Source organism: Callionymus lyra, chromosome 11, assembly GCF_982586985.1.
Source record: "Callionymus lyra chromosome 11, fCalLyr1.hap1.1, whole genome shotgun sequence".
In the NCBI taxonomy this organism is placed as follows: domain Eukaryota; kingdom Metazoa; phylum Chordata; class Actinopteri; order Syngnathiformes; family Callionymidae; genus Callionymus; species Callionymus lyra.
This window is the reverse complement of record NC_141828.1, coordinates 15,752,009-15,777,627: the sequence shown is the minus strand read 5'-3', so window position 1 is coordinate 15,777,627 and position 25,619 is coordinate 15,752,009. Positions and strand designations below refer to the sequence as shown.

The 25,619-nt window shown below is 36.4% G+C and overlaps 1 protein-coding gene across 1 annotated transcript; it reads right to left on the bottom strand.

The window, feature by feature from the left end:
• Positions 1-28: 28 nt before the first annotated feature.
• Positions 29-18,928, bottom strand: mertka (c-mer proto-oncogene tyrosine kinase a). Its single transcript, XM_087802918.1, has 19 exons — positions 18,732-18,928; positions 17,013-17,307; positions 16,854-16,954; positions 15,737-15,907; positions 11,423-11,509; positions 10,225-10,340; positions 9,961-10,150; positions 8,613-8,758; positions 6,368-6,503; positions 5,018-5,168; positions 4,549-4,637; positions 4,033-4,128; positions 3,690-3,770; positions 3,529-3,621; positions 3,348-3,466; positions 2,247-2,356; positions 2,017-2,176; positions 1,108-1,244; positions 29-1,031 (listed from the first exon to the last, which is right to left on the bottom strand). Exons 1-19 carry the CDS (start codon positions 18,805-18,807, stop codon positions 599-601), a joined length of 2,787 nt encoding a protein of 928 aa, XP_087659044.1. The 5' UTR covers positions 18,808-18,928; the 3' UTR covers positions 29-598.
• Positions 18,929-25,619: the final 6,691 nt, after the last annotated feature.

Here is a 25,619-nt window from a genome sequence, read left to right as displayed (position 1 = left end):
AAAAAATGAACACATTTTATTTTCGAACATGTTTAAAATATGTAATTATTTGTATATACTGTAGAAAGGACAGAAATACAACTAACAATAAAGCTAAATGAAAAGAAAAACATTTCACAGTCCCTAACCATCTTTTGGTCATAACATCATATTCAGTAGACAAAAATTGAGTTGATAAAGGATAAAATATGATAAGATGCAAGTGTTGAATCAAAATACAATTTCATATACGGTTAGTAAAACAGATTTTAAAAAACATATTTTTTGTTGATAAAGTCGGTTAAGAAACCGAAAAAAAAGAAAAGTAGGACATTATGGTATTTGCCACGTGAACCAAAGAGTCAATAGAGGGAAATGTTTTTGTTGTTTTTAAAGCCAAGACAAAACTCCAAATATTTATTTTGCATTGCTAAAATGTTATGTACACTTGTGATATTTACATCATAATCCAAACCATCCATATAGATGTTCACAGTTCAGTGACTCTTAAGCTTATATCAACATCTCCTACATGAACATAAACATGAACATGACTCTGCCCTGCGTCGAAATTAGGAAACACTTTTGCTGTGACCATATAAAGTTCTAGTACCGCTTTCTACAGCAGATGAGACTTGTCGCTTGAGCTGTGATCCACTCCATCTGAAACCACATCTCCGTTCGTACGACCCGATCTATGGCCGGATAAAAGTGGGGTGTCCATCCCCGCAGGTCTCGTGGAAGGATCCGACGACATGACTATGACGTAACGATCGTCGTGTTCGTCGTCCTCCATGCTTTCGTGGATGTCTACAGTCACCACGGAATTTGCAGCCGCCTGGTGGCTGCAGGAGGGCGAGGATGTGCACACGGGAGGAAGAGGGTTCCCGTCTGGATCCTCATCGGGGAAGCTGGTGTTAATATAGATGACATCATCTGTACTGAAGGCCTCGGGAAGCTTTTCCGTTACTTTTTCCAACATTATTCTCAGTTGTGGGAAGAGAGGGCGGTCCAGAGGATCAGGCCTCCAGCAGCTGAACATGATGGCATACCTACAAAAAAAACAACAATATCCATCAATGAGGATAGTGTTTATTTATAACGTATAAATTGAATAGGAACACCCACAGTTCGTCCAGACAGTCCGGAGGTTGCTTCAGTCTGTGTCCTTCCAGCAGGTAGTCGTAGATTTCATGGTTTTGGATGCCAGGGTACGGCGTCATGCCTCGTGTGGCGATCTCCCACATGGTAACACCGAACGCCCACTGCGAGCAGCAAAAGAAATCGCAATGAATACTTTTTTAAGGATTAGCCGTCAAACTAGATTTTTCTAATGATTGGCAATTTTCCCTTTTTTATTTTAATATTTTACAAAAATTGAATTTCTATTTATATAATAATTGAATTAATATTACTCAAATAATGTATCTTTTTTCAGGATGATACTTTTAACAGATCTAATCTAGTCGTATTTAATCTAAATATTTTTAAAAATTGATATTTTTTCGGGGGAGTAGCAGTCGTTCATGTTCATGTAGGAGATGTTTATATAAGGTTAAGAGTCACTGAACTGTGAACATGTATATGGTTTGGATTATAATGTAAATATCACAAATGTACATAACATTTTAGCATTGCAAAATAAATATTTGGAGATTTGTCTTGGCTTTAAAAACAACAAAACATTTCCCTCTATTGACTCTTCGTAATGATTTTAAGTATTTAAAAAAAAATGTAATTTAGTAAAAAATGTATTTTACATCACTTAAATCTTTGAGTGGCCCTAATACTCAAGATACTCAGAGATCAATTAAAGGCCATTTTTTTTAATGTAGCTTGAAATATTTAACCTTCAGTCTTGTGTTGTCATGTTCTTAAATATTACTTTTCCACTTGTTTATCGTGGCAGTAAATGTTAGTACATTCTGCGATTAACGTGAAAACTTAAATCTATGATGAATTTGTAGTACCAGCACATTACAAGAACCATGGCGACTAAATCACAAGACAAATTCCGGGTCTTAATAGGATTCTTACCACGTCACTCTTGACAGTAAACACTCGGTCTGCCAGACTCTCGACAGCGATCCACTTGACAGGCATCTTTGCTATCCTGCCTTGTCTATAATAATCCCCGCTGTAAATCTTCTTGGACAGTCCAAAGTCCGCCACGCACACCGTCATGTCATCTCGAAGCCTTTAAGAGAACAGAGAGCATTATATCGACCCTGCAGGAGTCTCACCGAAGTCTTCTCACACAGACTTACATGCAGTTCCGTGCAGCCAGGTCTCGGTGCAGGAAGTTGCGACCGCTGAGATATTCCATCCCCATCGCTATGTCCACCATGAACTTGAGCAGAGTCTGAGTGGGTAGAAACTGGACAAGCAAGAGTAGATTATCAAACTCGTCTTCATATCCATGATGTTAAGTGGGTCAACCGTTAAAACTGCTCCCTTTTTTATCTGGTCCCCCACTCCAAGGGATTCATTGAATAAACAAAGCGAGGTGTGATTACAGCTGGCTGGAGAAGGAGTGAATAACATTATTACGTCATAATGGACTCCGCTCTCGTAACCTCTAGTTTGCTGAGATTTCAGACGGAGAACTTTATATATTAATAAGTTAAAACATGGTCATGATGAGAGACATGACTTCAACATTTGAAACATGTGAGTCAAGGGAGTCGGGTTTTACCATTAGTTGCGATTTAAAATATATCGAGCCTCCCAGAATAAAAAGTCAACACAGCAATCATAGTCATACTTCCTAGTAAATGTACATTTTGTTTGTGATAAAGTTTGACGCTATTGTCGTATAATGTTATGGTATATAGCTATACAACACTAACAGACTCAGGGACTCATTCATTCCTCGTGCTATTAGGCTGTTTCATTCTGAGTTCGGGGGCAGGAATGGAGTGAAAGTGTGATGTTATTCTATGTTAATGATTGTATCTTTCTCCTTTGCGTTACTTCCTTTAATCGATGTTCTTTATAACTTGCACTTTGTCATCCCTTGCAGATAAGTCCATCTATATATCTATATTACAGAGACACTGTTTGCTAGGGTTAACCTTTCCACCCTGTAACATGTACTAAATGGTGAAACGTGAAATTAAGTGAAGTAAATCTTGAATTGAATTGTATACATTTTAGCTTAGCTTGTGGATAAATTAACACTTTGTATCTTGGAATATATTCTCTTAATGCTTTATTAAATAATAAAGCTATACTATCTTAAATCAAACTAAGAACATTTTACGACAGGAAAAGCTAAAAAAGATTTTTTAAATTAAGTTTATTTGGTCCATTATAGGGTAAAGGTGAATTCAACAGCAGCCAGTTTAGTAAAATTGACCCAAACTTACAATCTGACTCTCTCCTAGCCGTGAGCGCAGCAGGAAGCTGTGGAGATCTCCATATTTCATGAAGGGCAGGATGACCATCGGCTTAGGACAGTTTCCATTTCCCACCTCCAGACACACACCTGAGAGAACGAGTACGTTCATCGTAATGATCCACACGATTGTGTGGCTGACTTTAACTCACCGAGCAGCTTGATGACGTTTGGATGGTTGAAGTCTTTCATGCACGCCGCCTCGTTCAAGAACTCCTCGATCTCTCGCTGAGAAAAGCTGTCCACTGCAATAACACGTCAAATATAAATAAGTCGAACACACCCTTTGACGAATGGGAAAAGAGTCACTTACTTTTCATCGTTTTCACGGCAACTTTCTCGGTGGTTCCATTGGGTTGCTTAAGTTGTCCTTCAACCACCGACCCGAACTCACCTACGAAGACAAAATAAGTTCTTCCTCAACACAATATTTGAGGTACAAAATACAAAAAAATGATGATGCATATTCAAATGTAATTATAAAATAAAACAGCGATACGTTTTTCGATACATTTTACTACACTAATACAAACATATAGACACCAGGACCGGGAGGCATTCACGAGGGGACGCTCAACCTTTGAGCAAAACATAAATAAACAATACTAGGACTGAGTAAGCTAACTTTTTAAAAATGGATTATTATCATTCCTCACCTTCTCCGAGAATCTTTCCAATGGACAGCAGGTTCCTCAACACCATCACATCTCGAAGTTTAGCCTGGAGCTCCTCGCAGATGCCGAGATGGGCGACTGCAAACAAAGCTAGCTTTAATATCTGTGCCGATTGTTGGTATATAACACTTAAAATGATACTTCACCCAAAATAAAATTGTCACTTATTGTCGCCCTCAGGTTGACGAAGGGTTGGAATTATTATTTTAAATACCTTTAAAACTTTAACTTGTTTAATGTTATCGTATATGGTTATCCAACACTAATAGACTCAGGGACTCATTCATTCCATATTTGGATGTTTTTAAGTGTTTATTTTTGGACAAAGATGAAGACAAACTCAGCTCCAGTTGCTACATTAAAATTTACATTTTTGCCTATTACTCTAAAAAGGAAAGGATTACTCAGAAAATAATTCCAACTCTTATTCGACATGAGGGTGAGTAGTAATTGAGTGAAATTTCGGGTGAACTATCACTAGTAATCCTGGTTACGTACGTGTTACTTCCACGGCGGATCGGTTGTAGGTTCTCTGGGCGTTGTACTGCACGACAGGTTGAAGTTTATCTGGACTTGCAAAGAACCGCCTGAAGGGAGAGCCATGGTAAGAAAAAAATAGCTGAGAAAATATACTGAAAGATGCAGTTTCCTCATCTCAACACAAGGTGGCGACACATTTCCACTGTTTCGTAAAGAATGTTTTCTCCTTATTTATTTTTTTAAACAATCTCTGTCTGGCTGTTGTCAACACGAGCAGCTGTGCTGTCATTACAGACATCAGGAAACAATGACTAAACGGAAGCAGCAGTTTATTAAGAAAAGCAGGAAGACTTAATGTACTCAAGGTGCTCCATAAAAGAGTTTATTCACATCCAGAAGCCAATTTGTTTCCATAGAAAAATAGGCTTTGAAGAGTTCTAGTGGTTATATAAGCTCTGAGTTGAGGAGAAGAAGAAAACATACACACCAACACCAGGAGCCAGAGGTCCTGTTGTGCACAAATATGGCCACCCAGAGGACGATGAGCAGAAGACAAATGCCACAAATGACGCCTAAAACCACGTTGACAGCGTCTGGAAACCCAGTGTCAGGACTGGAAGTTGGGGACTGAAGAGACCCTGTGGTGGAAAGAAATGGGAAACATGCGATGAAAGATTAAACTATTTATTTTGAACGTTAAGATAGCTTTACCCTTTTTATAGCAACATTAGGTTGGAAACTGGTGTGAAGTTGCTGGTTACCACGGTGAGCAGCACTTAAAAGGAAGAAGCCAGACTTTACTACCGTCTGTCTGGCTGTTAAAATAGTTCAAGCATGTAGAAAAAAAATCTTCAAAGAGTTTCTAATCATATTATAAAAAAAAGTTTTTCTTTTAATTGCTCCATTCATGAGTGTTTTGATGAGCTTTATTTAGATTTATAACAGTTTCTTTTGGCTATTCTTGTCTTTAGTGCTGCAGCCAAGAACTCCCAATAGCTGGCAAACTGTATCCTACTGGAATTGGAGCAGAGCTTTTTTTTCTTTGGTTGACCCAATTTAGGAGTTCCTTTGAAGGATGTTCATTTGAGTAATTCAAGTGTGCACCAACAAAAGTCTGCAAAATTGATCAAAAACTTACACTAAATTCGGAAAAAGAAAAGTGAAAAGTTCACTTGGGGGCATCACTTTTTAATTTATAAAGATATAACAGGAACATTATGGTCAAGGAACGGCTTACACCTACTGTACATTTAGTGTTCTCTAATAATATAATAATATTATGAATTTATTTTTGTTTGTTTGGTTTTTAAACATATTTTTATCACATTTTTTTTCCACCGATATTTGTTATTTATTTTAAATGGTAAATGGCTCTTACTTATATAGCGCTTTCTATGCTTATTCAGCACTCTTTACACTAAGTTACAAATTTACCCATTCACACACACAATCACACACTGATGGGAGTAGGCTGCGACGCAGCGCGCCAGCTCAACCATCAGGAGCAATCAATTGATGTAGAAATAATGTCAATTAAAAAATAATTTTATTGTTTTTGTAGGTATAATAAATGTGTTTCTGTAAACTGTATGGTTTCAGTTGTATTAATCCAAAACACAACTATATAAAACACACAACAAAACTACTAAATAATCCAACGATAATCGTGTACTTTACATGACACCGAAGTAAGTGAAAAAGAGGGTACGATTTTAGATTACGAGAATGTCAGTTTCATAAAAACACCTGGCTTATGATTTACAATCAGACGTACTGTTTCTAAACTTATTACAAGACACATCACATGTGGCCAGTGATGAGGTGAAGAGCTACTCACTGTCTTCATGCACGAAGAGATAGACCGGTGGGCTGACCATGCCGCTGCCCGCCTGCGTGCACGCCGCCACCTCCACGCTGTAGGTGGTGTTGAATTCCTCTAGAGCCACGAAGGCCGTGTTGGTGGACCTGCGGATCTGAAAGCACATTTTTACGGTTGAAAATGATTCTTCAGTGAAACATTGTTCCAGCACCATAGTAATGTTTTAATCAAACATTCCTTTTGAGTCATTGTGTACTTGAAAAAAGTTGAAAAAAGACTTTGGACCTGACATTTCTAGAGGAGCCACAATATACAATGGCAGTAATTTTATTGAAATACTAATTTTAAAAACTGTTAAATTTGTTGGAACTATTCCATAAATATATAATATATATAAAATTATACATGTTTTTGAAGATAATTATTTGCTATTTTTGATTAAAATCAATAAAATAAGCAGTCAAATCTAAGGCCAAAAAGATCAATTTGTATTTTTTTATACATTGTGATAAATAAAGTAGTATTAATCTATTTACTAAAGTTACAAGCAGAATATGAAAGATTTTTAAACTAAATTAAGAGATATTATAAAATAAATACTGTATATACTTTATATGAATGTGTGTAAGTGCATCTGAGTGTATGTTTGTAGCAAATAAATATACTTAGTTTGTTTGAATAGCATATTTGAATAAATAAATAATGAGAATTTTCATGAATACAAATTAAAAATATATATTCAATATACACACAAAAACAGTTTAAAAAATGATCTAAATCATAAAAAGCTGCATTGTTTGAATTGTATATTAATTTGAAACTCTAAAGTAATAAAAAAAGTTCTAGTGAGTTTTACTTGGACCTCATGAGGGTCAGATAACTGTAGACAGAGAACCAGATCTGGCCGAGCTCTTAACCTAAAGTTACCTCACTTAACTCAGAACTACTTCGATTTTTAACAAACCTGGTTCATAAAGAGACATTTTTTTAAATAAATTGAAACTGACTTGATATTGCCTGAATAAAAAAATAAATCAATGAGGTGGAGTGAACGCTGACCTCGACACCACATGCACCTGCCTGGTGTCTACAGTATATGATAGACAGCAGCCTCATCAATGTGAAACTTGGAAGTGGCAAAAGGGGAAGGAGAGAAAACGTCGGGTCACATTAGAACATGAGACTGTCTTTCACAAGAGCACATCTGGAGTTCCTCTGTGGCGGGCACATGATTGACCTTATCTAAAGGAACTAAATCCAAACGGAAGCAAAATAACGACCAAATGGAAAAAAAAAGGCAAGTATGTATCGGCGATTCACACATTCCCGTCACTGCTGTGACGACAGATCCATTGTGACCCCAGCACCTGACTGAACAATAGATATTCAGGCCTCTGTCCACATCCTGCACTATATTCCATTCACATCCCTGTGACTCAGCACGAGCCAAAGTAAAAACAATTTTCACGTCATATTAGCTTCCTTGGACAGGATCATATGCTGAGTAATTACATCACCATTCATTTGTTATTATAAAGATTTCCTCTTTTGTCTTCATGACCCTTGTTTAGGATTATTTTAAAGGAAGTGGATCAGTTGGCAAATGTAGAAACTTATATTTGACTTTTGACACAGTTTTTTGTGTAATTCAATTTATTTCTTGATGACAACTAATGTATTATATATCTATATCTATATCTATTTCTGTATTTATATATATTATACATCTATATATCTATATCTACATCTATATCTACATCTAGATCTGTATCTATATCTGTTATACATCTCTATCTCTATCTCTATATATCTACATCTATATTTATATGTATTATACATCTATATATATCTATATATCTATATCTGTATTTATATCTATTATACATCTATATATCTATATCTATATCTACATGTATATGTATATGTATATTATGTATATGTATATGTATATGTATATGTATATGTACATCTACATCTAAATCTATATATTTATATCTATTATATATCTACTGTATATCTATATCTAACAATTATATTGTGTTTATAATGTAATCTAATCATTTATATTTCTCTTTAACTCTTAAACTAACATTTTATACACTGTTTATGACCACTATATATATATATATATATATATATATATATATATATATATATATTCACCTCACATGACTCAACATTATCTCAGCCATAAAACATTTTGACCCACAAAAAAAACACACAATAAAATCATCACACAGAAATAAAAATTCCTCGTCCTCACCTTGTTGACCTGCGTCCCGTGTCTGATGATGACATCATATCCCTGCAGGATGCCGTTTATCTTGTCCTCAGGCGGAGGTTTCCACCGGATCATCAGCCACGAGTCGTTCCTCTGAACCGTCACGTTACGAGGGTAAACCGACGGCACTGTGTCGGGGAGATGGAGGAAGAGTTGAGAACAATATTTCTTAATAAATAAATCCTAACTATCGATAATGCTAACGCTGTGCTACGTTTACACCGTTTTAGATGAATCCATTAGAGACTACGAGTTATTTATGAAGTCCACCAAGAAAGGTATGTTTTGTTGGTGTTATCGGTAAGAAAAGAATCTATTTATTTCAATAATATGTTCAAATATAGTTGTCCTGTAGTTTCAGTTTTGTAGCAATCATTCACTTTTATAGCTTCTAGTTGCTAACACACCTAGCTTCTTTCAAAGTTAGTTAAAAAAAATGAACGATATAAAATTATAAAAACACATTATGAAACAGAATTCCTCAAATCATATGGGACTGCGAAGAAAGAAAAATGTTTTTGGAATTCAGTTATAAGATAAGACTGCTGTGGTTTTGACTTGGGCAGGGATGTTGCTAAGCTAACGCATCTGGCAACCTAGCATTTAGGACTGAAGTTTACTTTATTATTTGAATGTACACTGTGTTTTTAATGATACCTATGAGTAATTAATTTGTTTATTAATAATCAGTTTAGTTACGTTCATTCCAAATTACAAAATACCTCAATATAGAAAATCAAAACAAGATCTATTTACTGTAGAGTCATTTGAAAAGTTTGGAATGTCCTCATTTCCTACACGAGACCATCAAAGTCTGATCTAAAATATCCCTCTGTGTGGTTTTTTAGGAAGGAAACACAACTCCACCCTCTACGAACTTGTGTTTTTTCAGCAAGGCACTCCTATTTCCCCTTCTGACCTTTCTGGACAACATGAGAAAAACAACAATTCACATCCATTGTGTGGAATCCTTCAGGTTAAATATGCCAAATATGTGTATGTAATGAAACAAGAATGTATGAACTTAAAATCAAATATGTCTTAAAATAAACAGAGAAGCAAAGAGCAGTTTGACCCGGGACAGCAGTCGTGTAATTACATAATGAGACGTTTGGTGAACCACATATTTACGATGATGGCTGAGGAGCTTCAGGGACCAAAAAACCCAGCTAGTTTTTTTCGGAGCCGGCTCAATGACATGTTCAAAATTAGGTCGACCATAACCCAAAATCATGTATTTAAAGATGTTCTTATCCTATCAAAGTTGTTGCTAAAAATGAAATGTTTTCGTCAACATTTTTTCAGATCTCTTCCTACAAGTGAAACACACCTCCTTCGGTGGTGTTGCTCTGGATCCAGGCGGAAGTAGGGGAGGTCCCCACCTCATTGCTGCAGGAAACGCTCATGTTGTAACACGTCATGGCCTTGAGTCCCGGGATCTCCGACCGGAACGGCGGCACGGTGGCGTTGACGAACCTGGTGATGGTCACTTCGCCGATCCTCCGGCTCACCTCTTTGACCTGTGGCAGAGAGAGAGCGTGTCAAGATTCCATCTCAGATGAAACGCCAGTCCACGTGAGAACCGTGAGATTACCCGGATTAGACACCGGGACAGGGGAGAGAAGCCGTCGTGACCGGGTGTCCAGCTCAGCAGTAGTTTGCTGGATTGCTTCTCGGTTACAACAACATCGGACACAGGACTAGGAGGCACTGCAAGACAGTGAACACAATAAATGGTTGTGGATGTGGATTCACACATCAGATCCTGGATCAGGGCAAAGAAGATAAACATCTCTACGTTTGAGGTAAAGGATGGGAGGATTAAGCTTCATGAAACATCTGATCACAGTATCATAATACAGTGTCTTCACTTTAAAAACACCACTAGATGGTTAAGAAACTCTGGCTCTTATCTACTAATTCAATTATTCCTGGTATCATTTCCAAGTTTAGAGTGTTATCTAGTGGCATTTCACATTAAAGACACTGTATTATTTCACTTTAAACCCATTCATACAAGAGGAAAATATTTAAAAATGTACATTTTACAGAATAACCATTTACTCAGAGGAAGCTGAAAATAAATCTTGACTTTAAATGTCTGCCTATGAAGACTGTTCGTTCTATGTTGTGAGTAGAAAAGTATGAATATGTGGAAATGCTATATGGGCACATTTAAATTGACATGGAACACAGAGCTTTGACTAATCTAACTTGAATTAGATTTCAGTTTTTCCCTCATTATGTTGAGCACACTTAAGTGGCCTCTGGGTCATGGTGACCCGAAGGCCTAAAAACAAATGCGTTTATGGTATTCCAGGTGAAGACACAAGGGATACCTCAAATATTTGTTTTTAAGCCACCGGGTCACCTTGACCCAAAGGCCGCACAACGGTTAAATACATTTTTATTTTTACCCCATTCTTCAATACGACGTTCAGAAAAAAAAAAATTAAAACGTCTGGAAGATATTGTTTTAAAATAAAAGACTTTGCTAGCAATCACAGCATCAACTATTGATTCCTTTCTTCCTAGAATTCTTCCGTAAATACTAGTGTTTTCAAATAAATCAGACGCGTTGTGTGCATGAAGGATGTACAATGAATATTTTTAGAAGATTAAAATCCCAGAATGGTTTGAAAAATTCAGATGTCTCCATAGCCAAAACAGGTGCGAAGCACACCATCCTGTCTAGAACATGCTAGTGGTTCGATGCAGGCTTAACCGAGCTAATAACTGGATTATCTGCAGGAATAAAGGACCTTCTTAACTGTTGAGTTTGTTGAGTTTACCTTTGACTTGGACATGTGCTTCTCTGGAGGTGGTGAGCCCCTTTGAGTTATGGGCCTCACAGCTGAACTGAGTGAACTTGTCCACACCTGTAGTTGACAAAAATAAGAAATAAATACAATTAAAAAAAAAGTGAGTTTGGACCTTAAAAGAAGCTCAGACATATTTGACATGAGAGGTAAACGTGTTATTTCGGGGAATCTGTGACTGTGCCAAGTGAAAAAGTGACTCATTGTTTTACGATGCGTCAAAGGTTTGAGACTTGAATCATTGCCTCTTCCCTGTTATGTGTTTACAATCCTTCCTTTTCCTGGTCACACAGTTCCTGTCGTTCGGACTCTCCAGTAACACAGAGAGAGTTGGAGAGCGACTCAACGACAATGTCGCTATTGTGTTTTTTTCTCTGCACTGTCTCCCTTACGGAAACATTACCTCACGCCATTCACACACACGAAAAAAAAAAAAGTTATTGGAAAGTTCTTCGGATACTGTTGTCATACTTTCCCTGCTGGTTTAAAGGTTTGAGAGGCCAAATGTGCTTCAGAGATATCATACTTGGAGCCTCATGAGTTAAAGTATTCCAGATTAATTTCTTCCATGATTTCTTTCTTAAACGATCTGTTGGTTGTATTTCATCATATGTTTGCTTGATGAAGTGCTTGGTCTGAAGTGCTGAAGGTCTTGAAAGTAGTCATTACGGTGTGAAAAAAATCACTGAATTTTAAGTCAAGCTGTGCAAATCAAACAGCTGTACTTTTAAAAGCAGAGCAAACAAAGACACGACAGGAAGTTCAGTAACACTGACTCAGCAAAGGTAGCCAATGTTGTCATCAACACTTCCTATATAATTGAAGACAAGAACAAAGCGAAGGTTTAGTCTGACCATGAATAGCTCTGAAAGTAAGAACCAGAATTTTAAAGTTGATCCTGAAAGAAACTGGCAGCCAGTGAAGAGTTTTAAGGATCGGGGAAATGTGAGTTCTTCTACTAGAGCTAGAGTTTTGTATTAACTGCAGGCGAGACAACTCCTTCTTGTTTAGACACTTACTTTCATACACAAGCCCTTCGCCTAATACACTCATTTTATGATCTTGTGCCCATGAATCATGATGACAACGTCACCGCTAACTAGTGTGCTATGAAACTTCCATTTCACTTCTTGACCTCATGGTCTTCACCTATTGCACCATGACTGCATTACTTTTTTGAGTATTGTTTTGATTGTCTAAGCGCTTTGTGACCCTGGTCTCGAAAAGCGCTATATAAATAAATATTACTTACTTACTTACTTACTTCTTCAACTTCCCTGCCTGGTGTGTCTTACTTAATGAATTCAGTTTTATCTTGATCTTTAAAGTATATACTTTATTGAATATTGTTTTGATTGTTAAAGCGCTTTGTGACCCTAGTCTGGAAAAGCGCTATACAAATAAAAATGACTTACTTACTTACTTACTTTATCCACCAAAATAACCAAAAAGTATTCTTTTATTTTTCAATAAAGAAGCTTCAATTCTATATTACAATATTTTTCGGACAATAAGGCGCAACAGACTATAGGGGGCAGTATCAATGAACGTGTCTTTTTTTTATACATAAGGTACATTTTCTTTTACTGCATAGTTACTGGAGGCTCCTGACGAGAAATTCTACGGAGCCTCATGGTGGGAATTGATGGGTTCCCACCACGCTGTGTACCAGATAAAATGGGTTCGAGGTCCGTAACAACCAAAATAAATTCATAAGTTGCACCAGACTATATGGTGCACCTTCAATTTTGGAGAAAATAAAAAAAAATTAAGTGCACCTTATAGTCTGAAAAGAGGGTATGTATTTTAATCCCTGTGTTATCTCTGGGTCATGGTGACCCGAAACAAAGGTGTTTAAGGTACGTAATAAACTGCCTCCACCACTGCTTATGTTTTTCTGGAAGGCAGGGAGGGCTTGACCCAGAGGCAACACAAGGGATACCACAAACATGTTTGTCTTCATGGCATTCGGGTCACCTTGACCCAGAGATAACACAAGGGTTTGCAGAATCGTGACTTATTTTTATTAATCACTAAGATTATTTTAGACCAGCCAAAAAAAACACCCCTTTTCTCACAATCTGGCCCGATGTATTTGTCACGAAGGAATTTGCAGACGTACGAAACCTTAAAGGGTGTTGAGAAAAGTTGAGGTAAACACAGCAGAGCTGCTGAAGAATTGTTGACAGAGCTCTGTGAGCCAGCACTCTGCCAGCCTCTATGTCCAGCCCCTCCCGGCTGGGTAGTGGGACGTCCCTTGAAAGGGTTCTTTGTCCCTGCGGCCAACCCCCGAACAGACTCCCTGCACAGCAAAACCCCACGCCGCCTCTGCCAGGGACCTTGCACAAGCAGGACCAAAGCTCTGAACCTTTAACCCCCCTCAGCTACCGGCTGTAAACTCAGGGTTAGAACATAAAGAGAGCAGAGGTCGTGCATTTATCAACAAATGTTAAGTTTCAAAGGGTAAAGGGGAAGTTAACTGTTTTCTTTTTCTAATAATTGCAGGCATAGTGCTTTTGTTTTTCTTAATTTGTGGAGGCAAACCCAGTCCATCTGGTGTGATGTTCAAGGACCACACGTGTTTAGTCTGAATAACATAGACTGATAAGAAAACAGTCAATAAGAGATAAAGGTGGACAAGTCTACGGTTTGTTGGGCTGTTTGACTCAATCCAATCCCAAGTGTCTTCTGGGTAATTCTAGAGAACTGGTAGCTCTCCGATGAAACACTGACTTTGAAATGAATGGTTCTCATCTTGTCTATTAAGGGGTGAAAAGATGAATTATCTGCTCTACGAAAAAATGTATCGTATCCTCATTTTAATCAAAAGTGAGATTAAGTTTATATCTAAGATGATGGCCGGGTTTAGGTTGGTAACTGAATTCTTCTAATGCTTATTGGTAATCGTTTATGACGTGTTACCTAATAAACACCCCCAATAATACCTGTAATGTTCAGAACAACTTGGAACATGAAGAAAGAGAGTAAGAGTACAACTGCATTGTGCGAGTACTTCTGGACGCAGGTGTGAGGATCTGGTCCACATGTGTTTGGCGCTCTGACCAGATTCATCGGGAGGAATTTTTTGGAGCGAGTGAGATGTTTTTTGTAAGCAAATTACATTATTATTATCAGAGGAAACTCGTATTAACATTTCAACTTTTCAAATCCTTTATTATATTACACACCTTCCTTATTGCATTTATTTTCATTAGCTGTACATTATACATTTTCTCAATAGTATAATATAGATAATAATTTCACCTTGGTATTTTATGCAATTTTTGTATTTTAATATCTTATAATTTGACCTACTACTTCTACTACTTATTCTACTTCTACTACTTCTACTTCTACTACTTCTACTCCCACTACCTCTTCTTCTACTAATAATTATTCTACTATTCTACTACTACTTCTACTACTTCTACTTCAACAACTACTAACTATACATCTACTACTTCTTCTACTACCCCTACTTCTACTTCTACTACTAATTCTTCTACTACTTCTACTACTTATTCTACTCCCACTTCTTCTACTTATACTACTAATTCTTATACTACTTATTCTACTTCCACTACTACTTCTACTTCTATTTCTACTAAAAAACTCTACTACTTCTACTACTTCTTCTACTTCTACTAATTCTACTACTACTTCAACTACTTACTTTACTCCCACTACTAATTCATATACTACTTCTACTACTTATTCTACTTCTACTCCTACTCCTACTCCCACTACTTCTACTACTACTACTACTTCTACTTCTATTTCTTTCTTCAGTTTACAGATTCAGCAGATTCAGCATTCGCACTGCATTTTCTTCTGGAAATGCAAATTTTATAGTCATATTTTAATATCTCTTTGGCCGTACAGCTCTCCATGGGGGAGTTGGTTTGTAGTTTGGGAACCTAACGGAAATAATTCCGGTCAACTAGCTTGATTTGTGACTTGAACTCCACTCAAGTGTCAGATACAAAAAGAGTAGCTGAACAGTTAGTCATGAGCGGTTGATGCTGAGGCAGCACTGGCGAGGCCGAATGGAAAAAAACAACAAGAATTTGATGACAGCTCAAACATATTAGCGTCAAAGTCGCAGACATGGGGAACTTAAATACTTAGCCTGTGATACTTAAAAACAAGTGATGAGCTACGGTTAAGACTACCATTAAAACAGCATCTGATTCAAGCGAGTCGAACTATATGTGATTCATTGTGTTGTGGAACATTCACGGAAAATTAAAGAAGGAGTAGATCCTCCTTGAGTGTGTAGGTGCGAACCTGTCACCGTGAAGTTGCTGGGAGAATTATAAAACTCCCTATGAAGTAATCCATCCCGAAGCCAGCGGATCTTCACCGGGTCCGGGGGTCCGACCGCTGCGCAGAAGAGCGTGAAGGGAGTGTCCTTGGTCACGTTTCTGTCTTCTGGCTGTTGAGTGAACGTGGGAAGACCTGCCGAGGACGTACAACAGAGGCCGTGAGACACTTTTAACCAAAGTTTCCTCTTTCTTTTTCTAAGCAGCGGCCAGAAAGTGGTTCGTTGTCATTTCCCTTCTTCTTTCTCTCGTCGAACACTTCTCAGCGACTTCATCGTGACCCGTCACTGATCCTGTCGCCACTCACGTGCACTTGAACAAGTATAACTGCTCTAAAATTCATTGGGCTACACATACGACGATGTATGTGACATTTGCATGCATTCTGACAGTGAAAAAAACAGGGATGAGTTCACTGAGAGGTAGCTAGACAAGGAAAAAAGCAGTGCTGAAGTATAGGTTGTAGAGCTAACCATTTTTATATTTTCCCATTTTATTAATATTTGGCTTTTATTGTAAATAACCAATAAATAAATCATTTGAAATTCCTAGTAAAATGTACGTACTTGGACAAGCTTGTAAATCTAAAAAAGTTAGTGGTTTTAGAGTGTTTAATATATTAGAAAATAAATTAGAACGTTTATTTTAGTAACAACTTCAGCAAGAGTGAGACTATTCAGGCTGCTCAGTCCTACCACACCAACTAAAAAAACTATTTGATTATTTAGCAAAATTAATAGTAAATATCACAAAGTTTTTGTAATTATGTTATATATAATATCATCTTGTTTATATTTCTCGGTCCGATTCTCGAAAATTAGCATGCTATAAGCTGTTATATATAAAGTTCCTTATAAGTAAGTACTAAATCTCAAGATAATTTCTAGTAACTACTAGATGTTAAAATTGTAACTGAACTCGAAACAAAAAAATCACTTTCTGCACATTCATTTTTAAAATTTCTATGGCCATAAAATCAAGATCAACTATTGTTCAATCAGTATTTTCTCAGCTCTAAGTGGAGGCCCTAACAGGGGCCCCCTGACCGACCTCACATAAGCAGAAGAGAGTGAAGCGATTACCTTCCACCTTGACGGTGATGGGTAGAGACTCCACGACAGTGTCGCTGATAATGAGTCGACATCGGTACTCTCCCGCATCCGCCTGCTGCACCTGAAGGATGCTGGAGTAGAGTGTTACTCACAAGATGCTTCACATTGATCACAAGGTTCAACACACACCTGACAGTGGAGAGGAGGGTTATGACCCCGTCGGCGACGGTCTGCAGCTCATTGGCCAGCACCGACAAGTCCTGGCCGTTCTTCACCCACACGATGGTGGCCTCCAGCCTGGAGTCGGGTACGTCGATGGAACAGTTGAATCTGGCCTCGTGGCCCTCGGAGAGTTGGAGGGTGTCGATGGTGGGCTTGAAGCGAAGACGGTTGATCTCATCTCGGCTCATGTGGAGTTTGGAGGTGTGACTCCGGATCACGACAGGCTCAGAGGCTCTGGGCGGTCGCCTTCCTGTTTGCTGGACTGTTTGGAAGTTCAAATTAATCGACAGGTTCTTCATAATATTATACACTTTTGGAAATTCACACGGCGATCACAGTGATGAAAGCAATATAATATTGAATATGATACATAAAATTAAGTCTTCTTAAAGCATTTACATAGCTAATGGTGTCAACTCTTGACTTGACTTGAATGGATCTTCCTCTCTCTTTGCGCTTGATGGAGTCTACTGACTCCTTTAAGAAACATCTTAAGACGTTTTTATTTGTTCAGGCTTTTCTTTGATTTTCTGGAACTCCTGTTGTGTTATCAGTTTTATCTTGATCTTTAAAGTATATACTTTATTAAATATTGTTTTGATTGTTAAAGTGCTTTGTGACCCTGGTCTGGAAAAGCGCTCTACAAATAAAAATTACTTACTTACTTACTTACTCTATTTAAATTAAATACCTCATTGCAATTAAATGTCTCATTAAAGTGACTCGAATCCATGTAATTATGTTTAGATAAATATAAATTAATCAAAACAGAGTCCATTGTTTAATGATTTTAAAAAGAAAGGAACAAGAAACTAACTCTTCAGAGATGTGTGGTAGTAGTTTCTACAGTGCTGACGACAATGGCTGTAAATGAAAATAAATGTAGACGGGAAAGGAAAAAAACAAGTGTAATTGATGTCTATCCATTTGTTTAGTGGCCATTTGTAACCACCCATTATTCATTAGTCGAGTTGTTTCTTTAATGTAGGTCAAAAGAAACATGTGTGTACTGAAAATATGTGCATTAAGAGAACAGTATATAGCTGTACAGATGAGAAGAAAATAAATATATGTTGTCACAGTACTCGATACTATTTAAAATGAAAAAGGGGATATGCTGACTTTAAAAAAAACTCATAAGCTATTAAAAAGAAAGAAAAACAAGATCATTACTTTTTCAATTTGACAAGATCAGATACACAATTTAATACTATTATATTTAATACATTTTTCAAACAATTAATCCTTATAATGCCATCTTTCGTCCTATAACTTTAAATAAACTATGGGTGGAATAACATATAAATGTAGATCATTTAGGGGACGTGGTTGCTGGAGAGGGTTGGAATATATGCCGAGAAATTCTTCAATAGAAATGTAAACAACCTCCATTCACTTAATCATCATTTAAAACAAGAAAGTGACTTGATGTTTTAATGCAAGACCATCAACAGTTCAGATTAACACATTTAAAAAACACCAGGATTTCCAGAGATTCTTACTTCAACAAAGATATATAAGAGACACTGGTGTTGACTCTTCAGGAGTCTTCTCTGTTGTTACTGTCTCTGCCAGAGGGGGAGGAAATGAAACATTCCAGACCTCCACTCAGGCAGACATCTCGACCACAAAAAAGCTCTGGCTATAGGGTGAGATTAAAAGTTTTAAAAATCTGCAACAACATACCAGAGTCACCCGCGACCACAGCGATGGCTGTGGCGCAGAAGAGAAGTCCCAACCAGCCAGCTGACCCGTGAGCCATGTCCAGTACCTGCGGCCCCCAGAAATATCAGGCCCCCGAAATATTCCGATTTATAGTCAGACGTGGGTCATTGGCAAATAAAAACCACGGGCATCGTCATCTTGTGTGTTTGAGCGAAGACTCAAGATCCAAAGTCTGCAGAGGAAAAGTTTAGCCTACGATGACGTCACAGCAGGAGGCGGGACTAAAAAATATAACATTAAGAAAAATAAAACACTAAAATAAATAATAATCTGGTAAATTTTCCTTTATAGTTTTGAAATACAGCACAAAAGTAACGGGGAAATACAATTAAATGAATATTCTAAACTAAACGAGAGACGCTTGTCCAACTTCTCCACCACGTGGTCAGTTTAAGCAACTGCACACATCCACAAAGACAACACTATTGCAACATTTAAGGAATTGTGTTTATTTCTGAGGAATATGTTCCGAAACACGTGACAAAAGCCGGACCAGCCCACAAGTCATTTATCGTGGCCCCACAAGAACTTTAGTACCAAAAACAAAACTGATTTAAAGTGCAGCAAAAACATATAACCTCTTCATGTAAACTTTGTAAACATTAGTCATTCTTTGAACTCAATCATCAACAATAATTAATAATTTACAGTAACCACATCCATCAAACCCTTGCAGGAGCCAAGGTCTGAGGCAGGCAAGTTCACAGACAATTTGACATGATGTATTTTCTTTTTTTTTGGAACATAGTGTCTGTGAAGTCAACCTTGTTCTCCTCAACACATAACAGTTAGGAATGTTGTTTTCCTAACTGTTATTTTGACGGAAGGACATTTTACTTTCTATCAGCTAGAAAACAATGCTTGTTGCAGTAATTCTAAATTGAGATTTACCATCCAGTAATACTTCATATTTATATATACAGTAGTATATAATATATAGTATAAAGCTACCATTTATAATATATTATTAAGGCATTTATTACAAAAGTATATAATTATAAAATATATGTATTATGTATAAAACATACAAGAAACATAAAACAACATCTGTTCCATGGTTGTAAAGACCTGGATTATGAAAATTGAGTGTCAGAATGTTCAATAAATAAACAAAACATTTTGTAATGACAAGCAGTGATCCAGTGAAAAGTTGAAAAAAATATATGAAATGAAAAAACAAACTGTTTGAACATGAGATGTAATGATAATGATGATAATATAACATTGTAAGTATGTTATCAGAAAGAAAATAGAAAATAAAATGAAAGTGTCATGGAAGGAATTATACAGTTAGGTTGGTTGACAAAGTCTGTTCCAGCTCACTTTTTTTTTTCAAGTTTTGGGAATAAGCAGGAATGCAATAATGTTGCAGCTGTTCTCACATTTCCTGGGGGGGGTGTTTTAGTAATAAACACCTTGGTTAGGTCATCAGTCCGTTGCCGGGACATATGGAAAGGCAACTACTTTGTACACAGATGCATAAAAATTCCAAATTTTAATTTTGCGTTTCTTCGACTGAAAAAAACATGGCAAGCGAGCAAGTAAAGCAAAACACTAAGAACACAATCATTGACATGCACAACAACCGGAAGTGTTTATTTAACGTCAAACTGATAAACTGATGATATAAACTCACAACAACTTAAACATGGGAGATGGAAACCCTTCATCATTTGATGTGTTAATGGTGTGTTCATGGAATTTTTTTCTCTCTGACTCCTAACTTGATCCGTTAGCATGAGTGCGATAAATATATATATGAATATATATGAAGGACTTTTAAACAATCCGGCCGAAATCATGAGGCGACTCGCATCTTTCCTGAAAGCCTTTGTAAAGAAGGCGTACAGGAAGGGATTGGTGAAGGAGTTGATGGGGGAAAAAGAGCACCAGGAGAAAATCTGTGAAGACGAGTACAGCCATGCGTTTTGCAATCTTGCTAGACTCCAATGCAGAGGTCAGCGAAAGCAAGGTGGCACATGAGGAAGTGGGGTACAGTGAGCTTGTTAGGGCTGAAGAAGAAGATTTCTCCATGGACTCTTCTACTCTATGCTCTCCCCTTTTCTCTCACTGTATCCCCCCCTCACTCTTTTCTCCATCCATGTGTCTATCCCCCCATCCTTTCTCCCAGCCGGTCGCAGCAGGAGGCCGTCAACACTGAGTCTGGTCCTGCTCGAGGTTTCTGCCTTGTGAAAGGAAGTTTCTCTTCGCCACTGCAATGCTGTGATTCACTCATTATTGAGTTGCTGGGATCTGTTTTTTCTTTTCTCCAATATAGTCTTACTTCAACTGTAAAGTGTATTCAGTTATGATAAGACACTTAAATAGGAATAATTGAATTGAATTGACACAATCTCTGTTTTTGTATTATTTTTCATCTATACCTGTACTTCTCTCCAGGTTATACCCAATCAAATAGTAATTAAATAATAAAATAAATACAAACAATTAAATATTAAATAAAAATCAACTCCTTACATGTTCATGTTGTATCCCACAGCGATAACAGTGTTCCTCAAGATCTTTAATAGCCAGTATATATATATATTACATTTCCAGCTACTGAAAACTTTCAAAATCATATGTCGATGTTATAGTGGATTTAATTGCGAGATGTTAAGAAGAATGTTGTTTTGTGGGTTGGTTTGTGTGTTGAAGGAGACGATTAATTTAACACACAAACCAGAGATGCCAAGATCTCATGCCAAGATTTTTATTATTTAAATTTAGACTTTGAAGGATAAAAACTGAACTCACATTCTGTTTAGACTTAGTTGAAGATTGTCTGCTACAATGCTTATCCTGTGAATTATATTATCATCATATAGACTGCACTATTAGAAATGATTTGAATTAAATTAAAAGATTAGTGGAAGTAATAGAATTAGTATTATTACTTGTTTTGTCATCTTGTTGAGCCTCCTTAACTAATTTTGTATGATTCCTAGAGACTAAAATGAAAAATTATAAATCCAGAAGTCACTTCCAACACTTCTGGACCCCTCGCTCCTTTAAAAGCATCCGTGTGGATCTCTCTAAGAATGTGGTTGTTCTTTAAAACCCTGCAACCACAAGAGAAACAATCCAAGCATGACTGAGAAGTAAGTGAAGAAATGGATTGAATATATATTACAGTTTATTTATATTCGTCCCACTGAAGGCTCGGTTATGTATCTCTCTCACACCGTTGTTGTACTGGAATGACAGTAGACTGACCCGTTTAATACGTTTCATTACATGAACATGATTTTTATTTCAAGGTTATCTGTACTTACATTGTAATATAGCCCTCTGTCATTCCACTGAAAGCTTCCGGAGGTATTTATTCCACGTATGGATTGTCACAGATATCCCTGACACCAGACGAACATGTGACTTCAAATCCTTGTTCTTGTTTGAGTTACTTACAATATGAACTCCGATTGAAGAGAACTGATGGAGGTTATGTCAGGAAAATTGTAATTCTAGTGTTTGAGATGCTTCTGTAAAATGTTTACAATCTCAACTATTGAGTTGCTTCAGGATTGATGGAGGATTCTTACAAGTATTGTTACTAAACGCCCTTCTCTTGATGTGCCTTAAACAAAGCATGTTCTGGATGGAGCTGCAAGAAAATCAAAACATTGTTTAAAGAAAACAAAATGGTTTGCTGGTCACATCTTGAAAGTAACTCACATCTCGGCGACCTTGGGAAGTTCATGAACAGCCCAGGTCTCAGTGGTTTCCAGGGCAACACTGTGTGAAATTCTTCTGCGGAAGATAATAAGCGGATTGTAGGGTCAACATATAATCCTGAATTCAACATTTAAAATGAGAATTCAACTCTTGTGATCAAGTGTAAATGGGAGTCAGTTGATCGGATTATGACTCACAAGAAGAAACACAAGTAATTATCTGTGAATTTTGTATAATACATACATTCTCTACACCTTTTTAATCTGTTAAAAGTAAAGCTTGAGATACTGTGGAGCGACAGGTGATGAAGAAACCTGGAAAATATTCAAAATGAACAGTGTTTTACGCGAACAGCAACTGATTTACTTTAAAAAGAGGTTGCGCACATAACAGTCTTGTGTCAACAGGGAAGAAAATATGTAACCTGCTCTCGTAACCTCTTGTTTCACTGAGAACTTTATAAAGTAATAAGTACAAAACATGGTCATGATGAGGGACTTACTGCATCTTGGAGAAGAAGACTTTTGAAACATGTTAGTGAGTGAGAGTTTTCACATTAGTTGCCCTTTAAAAAACATTTAAACCCACTCAATTTAGAACCTTGTAACCCCTCACCCAGATTCCTACTGGAGGATATGTATATTAAATAAACAAAAAAAACACGAGAAAACCCAAAATAAATTAGAATGAAGATATAATGAACATGTTAAATAAATTAAAATAAATTAAAAAAAAAATTTTTTTAAAGAAAATAATAAAGAAAAAGGTATTTAATAAGTTCCCAATAGAAGGAAATAAAGTAACATTGGTATTGCTGTAGCGACTACTACTGTATTTAAGTGAAGACAATAGCAAGTTAAATAATATTGAAAATAAAATGCTTAATCGACTCTCGACATCCAGGACCCGGTATGAAATGGCTGGATCTGAAGTGGGTGTGCGATTAATTAATCTAATGAATCTATTTTAATCAAACCTACAAATTGGGGAGAGAACTGCTAAACTCAAGTGAAACAGATAAATAAGAAAAAAGTTTATTTATAAAGTATTTTTTAAAGTAAAGCAGGGTGAATATTGCTGCGTTCTTTAGTCTAAAACATTCGAAAATTCGCCAACAAATTGAAATACAAATAATATATATAGTAAAGTGCTGTAAACTTACATGTCAAAGAACAAGTTTATTATTCACCAGGACATAGTTTTCAACCTGACAACTCGAGCACAATAAGAACAACACAAACACAACTAATTAAAAAAAAATTGGCAACTTTTAAAGATTGATTATGACTGTGATTAATTAATCGCAATTAATCGCAAATCGTTTCATTTTTTTCTGCAAAATTTGATGTCGTTGAAAAGACCCATTGGAACTGACTGATTACACCATAGTAACTTAATATTAAGAGTGATTTTCACATTTTAGCCACTTAAATAAACCATTGATTAGAACAGTCAATACTTTTCAATTGTCGACCAGTTCATGAGTGAATTTGCCCTCACATTTATGGCAACTGATAAATAGACATTTTCCAATGAATTCTACTTTATTCTGGTTTCATAATTTCAAATAACACATTTTGTACCAAAGTCGAACTGTAAGAATCTGTGCTACAGTTTATGCTTGGTTTTCATCCAAGTTACTGCCAGTGGCTTCATTATGTGTTGATGATTTCATTCATATCACTGTACATGTTCACCATGTATACTTGATTGTCAGGTTTCAGAAAAGTCTGCTCCTCACACAAGAAAGTGCAAATTGTTAAATATATGCTGCAAACCATTTTTTTAAAATTAATTTTCTATTTTTTTTTAATACACAAATAAACAAAAATTCACTGGTGGAGGCTTTGTAAAATCCACAAAAAGCAACATTTCCAACAACCAGGTTTATGTGCAAGTTTAATCCTGCAGGGTACGCATTGCTCCTTTAACACATTGGTGGTGTTTACTAACCACATCCACTTGCTGGTGTCTTTGGTTGCATCAGTGTAGGTCCCTAAAAAGTTAAAGTAGACAAAAAGTGTAATAAGTGACTTTAGAGTGAATTCAAGCAGACCTTGTATTCATCTGGAATCTGTATGGGGGTAGTGGGCTTTACCGGCCAAACATCAGAAAAAAAAACAGTTTTCTGTATTTTCTGTATTTTGAGGTGCTTTGTTTTTTAGTTTGAATTCCAAACATGTCACCATCCACACAAAAAATACCCCGTTGTGTTGAAAACACTGGCAATAAACGTTACTTAATCTGATTTTAGTGTTTTAGAAGTTTTCAAACTTGTTTTCAAAATTCTGAGATTGCGTTATTATACCTTATACCATATACCTCATATAAATAAATACTTATTTAAAACTTTTGAAAGTTTGTGTTTGAGATCTGTTCGCAATTTTTTATTTTTTTATTAAAGATGACCTGTTCACTTTTTATGTTTAAGCTCCTACAATAAATAGTGTGCTGTCGTTTTTCATAGGACAGAATTTCAGAATGTACTCCTGGTCATGTTAAAATAAAATGGTTTAACTGAAACAAATTGTTTAACAGATCAGACCCATTTAAACACATGGCTGCTGCAGATCCATTTTCATTACTATGAAAAAATACATATTCAAGTATGACGTTTTCTATTAGGTTACCTAAATACATTGGGTCAATTTAGTGCAAAACAATAGTTTAATTAATTTGTCAATCCTGGCTTAGTTAATGATACACAAAACCCTATTTTTTGTTTCATGGCGAGATTTTATATGAGATATATATACACATACATACATATATATATATATATATATATATATATATATATATATAACTGAATAGCTAAGAAAATGTCTGAATTCAGCAAATGTAACCAAAACCGACAGAATTTAGATGTAGATTTGTATCTTTAAAAAACGAAACGCACTCTGTAAAATCATAGCCAGTTCATCTCTTAGTTTCTATATTGTTAATATATTGAAGTATATGGTCTGGAAAAGCGCTATATAAATACAAATTACTGACTTACTTACTTATATAACCAGAAAAGCGGCTTTTTCAGAACTTGTCACACTTCATTTATTTCTGTTTGTTTACACTTGGATCTGTGATGACAGCACACTTGATCTTGATTGACGCAAGCACCAGTGGGTATACACTTAAAAAAGACATGTTAAGGACCACTTGCCACAGGAGGTCACC